This window comes from Macrotis lagotis, chromosome X (genome assembly GCF_037893015.1).
Source record: "Macrotis lagotis isolate mMagLag1 chromosome X, bilby.v1.9.chrom.fasta, whole genome shotgun sequence".
Classification (NCBI taxonomy): domain Eukaryota; kingdom Metazoa; phylum Chordata; class Mammalia; order Peramelemorphia; family Peramelidae; genus Macrotis; species Macrotis lagotis.
Genome location: NC_133666.1, coordinates 633,874,857 through 633,881,990, shown reverse-complemented (window position 1 = coordinate 633,881,990; position 7,134 = coordinate 633,874,857). Strand labels below are relative to the sequence as shown.

Genomic DNA, 7,134 nt, shown 5'->3' with positions numbered 1-7,134 from the left:
CCTTGACCGACAAAGATGAAGTTTCTGACTTGGACAAGTTTAAGTTTGTCTTCACAAAGCAGACAAGTCACCAGGTAGTTCCTACTTTTGAATAGCCACCATACCACAATGAAGCACTGGATAAAAATTTATTAAATCCAAGATTTATTAAATCCAACTCATTTAATAGATGAGGAAAATGAGGCAAACAGGGGTTAAGTAACTTGCCCACACAGCTGAGAACTGTCAATGGTGGCACCCTTTTAAATCCATTTACCCTATCCTATTTCTCACTACTCCCCCACAACACACAGACTACTCCTTAAATAAGCATTTGCTCGTGTTCTCTCTCTGGCTGGGAATGTCCTCTCCTTCACTTCCCACCCTATCCTGTCTGCATAACTAAATACTAGTTATCCTTCAAGCTCCAACTTTTCAAAGAATCCTTTCTCTATCCCAGTCCACCCCAAAGTCTGCTCAGCATCCCATCTCTTCTCTAACTGCTTATGCTAACTTGGTCACGGGAACCATTTCTTTATACATGGTAGTGGGAACATAAGGTAGGCCAGCTTTGGAGATTTCAACATTATAGCCCCCAGAAAAACAAGTCTTGGAAGAGGCTGCTGAATCCTTACCACCAGACTCTCAACTCATCCCATTCAATCCCTCACTATAAAGAAAGATTCCCAAGCTCTCAATGCCTGAGCAGGGGTTTCCATATCTATACTGTATGACAATCCTACTTTATTCCAGGTCCTTTCTTCAGAACCTGGTTGTTGGAGTTTCCTTTTCTATGGCAACAGGGGCAGGAAAATCCTGCTCTTTGAGGACAGTTGCAGCAAGCTTTGGAGCAGGATATTAGAGGCCTTTGAATTTTTCTTCCTTTGCTTTAAGTCCATTGGAGAGACAGCCAGGAAGATAGCAAATAGGGCATAATCCATTTATGGGCACTCATCTTCTTCTCTTACACTTGCCAGCTCTGAACAGTCAGTCAATCCCCCATCCTTTAAGAAAGCTTCCTAATTAGGGCCTAGGGCCAGTGCACTCATTTTGGAGGGTGATATTTACTTCCTTACTTAGAGGAGGTAAAAGCCACCAGGAGTACTCTAATTAAACAAGGCAGGGAACTGAGAGAGAAAATTGGGTCTGACTAGGCTGCAGTGTCCTTCCTTGAGAGTCAGAGGCACCATGCTATAGTAGAAAGCACACTAGAGTCAGACTGGCTTGATCTAATTATTAGGGGTGTTAAGTAGCTGAGCTCAGTCAAGCCACTTAACTTCTCTGGGTCTTAATTTTTGGCAATGGATCTCTTCCCCAGTGACATTTGGTATGACCCATCCAAACCAGTCAATTCTTATTTGTTCATATTTTATGTATACTCATATGGCAGCATGTCACTTTTCCCAAAAGAGTATAAGAACTTCAAGGGCTGGGACTGTTTTTGTCTCTGTAGCCTAAATGCCAAATAGTGGCCCCAGTGCCAAACAGTGGCCCAGACATCTAGTAGATGCTTAAACAATGCTTGCTAAATTGAACTAAAAAGCCCACTGTAGAGTCACAAACCTTTGAAAACGATGTAGGGTATTTACAAGTTTACAAAGTACTTTATCCTGTTATCTGACTTACCGAAGTCCTAAAGGTGGATGCTCCAGGTTTATCATTAACCCCGATTAATGACTCTTAAGTACCAGAGCACTTAAGAGACTTGTCCCAAGTCACAAAGTTAGTGCCCAAGTGAGGGGGTTTCAGGACTTGGGCCCTCCCAGCTCCACTTCTGTACCATATATCCCATTGCTTATTTTCACTTAAGTGGGATGAAGAGCTTCCTGAAACATCTTTTTGTCCATTCTTATTCTTACATGTAAAAGGAGACACTGAAAGGGATTACTAGTGGTGTTATAGGAGCCAGTCCCAGAGGTCAGACCCAAATGGTGCTCTTGCTCCAAATGATGGGTACATACTCTATATGCTGCATCTCAAAGCTCCTCATAGGAGCCCCAGGAAGAGGATAGAGCCTTCTCAGACTAGGCTGGGTTTAAAATTTTCTTTCTATACAAAGAAGAAAGATTCATTTTCCCAATGAGAGCTTCGACTTCTTAGGACTTAGAATTTTCCAAGTATTACTTCTGGTGCTCTCAAGTACAGAGGACCTGAAGGCTCCTGACCCTTAGTGAAGGAGCCAGGGCCCCTGGCAGCATTATATCTCACCTACTCCATGTACATATACCCAAAATGGGCAGCTCTGATGCCAGAGCTTAGTACTTTCCTGGCACAGAGTCTAGGATACAGTGGACATTTCATATCTACATGCTGAAATGAAAAGACATTGAATCTCCCACCCCTCTGGCCTTGTTCACACTATTCCTGAAGTCTGGAATGTATCCTCACTCTCTTTGCTAAACATCTTACTCCAATGCTGCTCTCCCCCACCAGCCCCAAGGTAGCAGCATATTATTCTGGGTCTTAGTCATACATATATGGCATGCACAAGGTGAGATATCACAAGTCTCTGGTCTGTAGCTTATGCCCCAACTAGACTTTGTATTCCATGAGGGCAGGAATCAAATTTTATCTACAAGCCTTACTGTCCCCCAGAGGCTTCCATAGTACCCTACACTCATAATGTCTGATGAGTTGATGGCTTATCATTTTTCAAGGCCTACCTTCCCCCATCCATTTCCAATAACAGCCTGATCTTAAAACTGCTGAGTATAGAACATTGTGTTTTTAGGTCAGTTGGGGCTTATAAGCATATGGATCACAAGATTAAGGAACCCCAAATTATTAACTGCTATGGAAAGAGAGTCCTCTTTGGGACAACGTTGTTAGTGTTCCACCCAGAAGAGGAAGGAAGGAAAGCAAGGGAATTAGTGAATAGAATGCATGCATAAGCAAGGGAAGGAGAACAGGAAGAAGAGATGGAAAAGAAAAAACTCATTAGCCAGAAGTGACAGGATACATGCAGCTGGGGGCACACTCACGCATACTCCTGACGGGGGTCCGGATGGGCTTGTCAGAGGATCGGAAAGAGGAAGAAGCTGCTTCCAAATCAAACAAAAAGATAAGCTTATAACCATACCACATGTGACCATGATTCCGGATTCCCAAAGGTATTTGCCTCTTGTGGTCAGAAGCTTCCAGAGGCTTTTGGAAATAAGGACCAAGGACATGTTTTCTTTCCATAAGGAAGGAGGTAGGTGAGGGGAGATAAGAATAAGGGTAGTGGCAGGAATTTGAGGCTGCACCCAAAGACCTCTGGGAGAAGATAATGCCATCCTCAGGAAAGCACACTTATCAGAAAACAGGCCCCTGATTTTCCTCTTGGTCCCAAATTGCCCCATCTTAGAACCTTTCCTACACCTTCTCTGTTGCCTGGGTTCATAATTACCTGTGATCTTGGGAGCTGGGGCACAAGGGAAACCTCCATTAGACTGGTCAGGCTCTCCAAAGTCATAGGAATCTCTAGGCTTTGGCTTGTATTCCCGCTTGGGACGGGAAGAGGCTTCCCGCATCCTATGTACAATGAAAAATAATCTGTGAGTGCCAGTGCATATAAGTATGGAGTCAAGAATTATATGGGCTAGTAACTCAAGCACAGATGTGAGGTGTTTTGGGGTACACCCTCATCACTACTAACAGTCTAACTGGTCCTGCTGACCTTTCCCCTTCACAGTTTTTGACCATTCCATACTGGTTTTCCAAAGTCTGGTAAGCCCTGGACACGATGACTTTGGGATTCCTAATCTTTCCAAATCAGAAAACCCTTGTATATGACTATCTCAAAACAATATAAATCATTTAAGCTTTGCAATCAGGAAAGCTGAAATACAGAGAATGAGTGACTCCTCTTAGGTTGTCCTGAATATCTCTGTACATTATTATACCTATTGTTATCACATACATCTCTGTTGAGGACATTAGTATCCTAAAATTTCATGGCTTCTGTGGTTCAAAAAAAAAAAAAAAAAAAAGAATACATTTGTTGGTCAACTTCATGATGAGTCTAATCATTCAAGGCCCAGTCTAGCCCAGTATGTTGCCAGCTCTGTATTCAAAGCCTTTCCAGTTTATACCCTCAATAACCTGGAAGCAAAGTCACTTTTGACAGAAGAATGAGCTTTATTTAGTAAAGAAAATCCTTGACAGAAGCAGGTCTCCCTATTTAAAGTTCTTGGCTTCTTCTGATGAATTGTACCCTAAGTAACAATCCCAGAACAAAGCTGTCTCAAATGTTCTTTGATAAACTGATTTCTTTAAAACAAGTCCTCAGGATGAAGGAAAAGAGACACATGTGGATAACAAATGATGTTTACAAACATTTTATATCTGTAATTCATTTGACCTTCACAATCCATAAGTACTCTAAGTTTCAGTCCCAGTTTACAGAAGAAGGACCTCTGGCACACCAAGAATAAAGGATCTGCCTACAGTATTGTCAATTAAGTTTCAAAGGCAGGATTTGAACCCAACTGTCTGTGACTCTGAATCCCATACTCTTTCCCTTATATGTCTCCCATCCTCAGGAAGTGAGGTCCACTGCATTTGGAGTCACAAGACCCTGTTGAATTCTGGCTTTGCCAGTTAACTTGCTATATGATCCTGGGGAAAGCTCTTGCCCTCTCTGGGTCTTAGTTTCCTCAAGTGTAAAATGAGGGTTTTGCACAAGAACCCTAAGGTCCCTCCAGCTCTCAAACCTGTCAACAGGAAGAGGTCCCAACTCAAAGGACTTACTTATCTGCTCTTGGTGCCCTTAACAGGGACAACCCCTACCCTGGGGACATGTTGGAAACCCTCATCCTTTCAGCGGGGTCAAGATGCCCCTCACAGGCTATGCCACCAGTGTTTTGGAGAAGTCCCTATCTAGGACATTTAGATACTTTTGTCTGGAATTAAGAAGAGAAAGACTGGTTCTGAGTCAGAACTAGTGAGGAAAGTTCCTTCCTGTTGGATACACCGAACAGTTAGGAAAACTTATTCAGATCAAATCTTGTTAAAAGGGCTATACAGTCAGAAAGATTCACAAGTGCTATAGCCTGATGGAAAGAAACAACTCTGGCTCTGAAATCAAAGCCACTCCTGCCCTTACCACCAAGTGACTTTACCATGTTCAATAAGCTTCAGGTCCCTTCCAGGTCTAAATCTAGAATCCTTCACTTCCTTCATGACAACTCAGATGCCACCTTTTGTAAGAAATCTTTCCTGATTCTCCTGATCTGCTGAATTGGACTAAACATGGCAGAATGACTTCATAAATGTTGATGGGCTGCTATTTTTTATAGATTAAAGAAAATCCCTCTGAATAAGGCTTCTGAATCTGATGGAATAATATGCAGTTTTATTTACTGGCAGCAGAGGTCACCATTGCTTTGGCTGCCATCTCCCTTCAGAGCTAGGCTGATCATAAGGACACAACAGAGCCTCTTAAATTATTAAGTGAATGCTCTTGTGTAGGCTCTAGGCTTCCCAGGCAAGGTTGAAAATTAGGCTCTTCTGGGACTGAGGAAAAGACCAGAACTGTGTTCTCAGGAGAAAAAACTAACTATCCCTAAGAGGATTCAGAGAGCAAACCCATTCCAGGGCACATTCTAAGGCAAGGGCTAAGTGTTCTGAATGTCCTGCTACTACTGCTGTTATGCTTGGGGGAAGTCAAGGCAGAGAAAGCATAGGTGAGAGGTCAATAGTCTCTCTTCATCTGCCTTCCTGGCAAAGCTTACCTGCGCTTCAGCTTGTCTGCCAGCTCATCCAGGATCTGCACAGCTTGCCTGTGGTAATCCAACTGGGCATCTACCAGGGCTGAGAGCTGACTCACCTGCTCAATCTGCAAAAAACATAGTAGCTTGAGGCTGGCATCTCCCTCTTATGGAGGTTGCTTGAGGGGACTGACAGCCAGAGCTACAGAATAACCAGGCACCTCCTCTCAAGGCATTCTGTGTCTTCCCACCTCTCCACCTAGACAAATCCTAGCCCAATGGAATAGAAAAAACCCTAGCTCAGCCAGAAGACCTAAATCTGTGTTCTAATGCCAACACTTCTTAAGCTGTATTGTGGCTGGATTGTTTTCAGTCACGTCTGACTCTTAGGGTTTTCCTGGCAGATACTAAGATGGTTTACCATTTCCTTCTCCAGATTACAGAAGAAACTGAGGCAAATAGGGATAAATGACCTGTCCAGGGTCACCAGATAATTTTGAATTCAAAATTGAATTCATAAAGCTGGGTCTTCCTGGCTCCAGACCTGGCAATCTATCCACTGAGCCACCTAGCTGTCTCTTCAGTTGTGCAACCCTGGGAAAATTGCTCTCTGGGCCTTAGTTTCCTCACACATAAAATGGGGATAAAGATTCCTGTATTACCTCACAAAGTGGTTGGGCATAAAACCCTACAGAAATGTAAGACCATTACTGTTAGACTTAGAAACTGGGCTGGACTTCTATTTCCTCACTACTCCAGTCCACACTGAACTGAAACTCCTATTTATGAGAAAAGACAGTAGAATTCCAGTAGAGGTCTGATAGTAGGGATTAAGTAAAATAGCAGCCTTCCAAGTGAAAGTGCAGCTATCAGGTTAGATCTACAGGTTCTGAATAACATTTGTCACAGAAGTCCAAGCAGGGGAGGAAGCTGATTAGCAGCTAGGTGGGACCTATTTCAACTCCCTGAGGGAGTTGAAGCAAAGTTCAGCAACTAGCTCAAGGTCACAAAGTTACAGGAAGGAGTCAAACTTCAGACTTCAAATATAGTATTTCTTCTACATCACCAGGTTGCCTCTTCATTTTTTAATATGGAATATCACTCACCTGATTCTCATCATACCAAAGCACCTGAACAAGCCAATAAAGGAAGAAGCACTTACATCAGTCTCCAAGAGATTATGCATGCTAGTCTCTGCCACTTCCTTGGACTCTTCAAATTTCTCCATTGCTTGACGAAGCTCCTCATCTGGTATCTTTCCCTGCCGCTTCTTCTTATAGTCAAAATCCAGACGTCTGCCCTCAAGCTTTTTCAGATGATGCTAGAGAGGAGTTGGGGAAGGGAGAAAGGAAGAGGCCCCAAGAACTCTGTGACAAGAGATCCCTGATCTTACGGAAATTACTTCAAACAATGCCTGCAACACAGCTTTAGATGGCGAACAAAATGGTGCAGGGTGCTAGGTCTC

General features: G+C 43.1%; 1 protein-coding gene across 4 annotated transcripts in view; it reads right to left on the bottom strand.

Annotated features, from left to right (window-relative positions):
* SH3GL1 (SH3 domain containing GRB2 like 1, endophilin A2) overlaps positions 1-7,134 on the bottom strand; it is an 82,591-nt gene that overhangs the window by 4,219 nt on the left and 71,238 nt on the right. For 2 of the 4 annotated variants that reach the window (XM_074204010.1, XM_074204013.1), the window contains exons 6-9: positions 6,832-6,990; positions 5,694-5,797; positions 3,368-3,492; positions 2,961-3,020 (exon numbers count right to left, since the gene is read on the bottom strand). In XM_074204010.1, the coding sequence (XP_074060111.1) occupies positions 2,961-3,020; positions 3,368-3,492; positions 5,694-5,797; positions 6,832-6,990 (448 nt within the window). The remainder of the gene's footprint in view (positions 1-2,960; positions 3,021-3,367; positions 3,493-5,693; positions 5,798-6,831; positions 6,991-7,134) is intronic. The other 2 variants (XM_074204011.1, XM_074204012.1) reach the window with 2 other exon arrangements.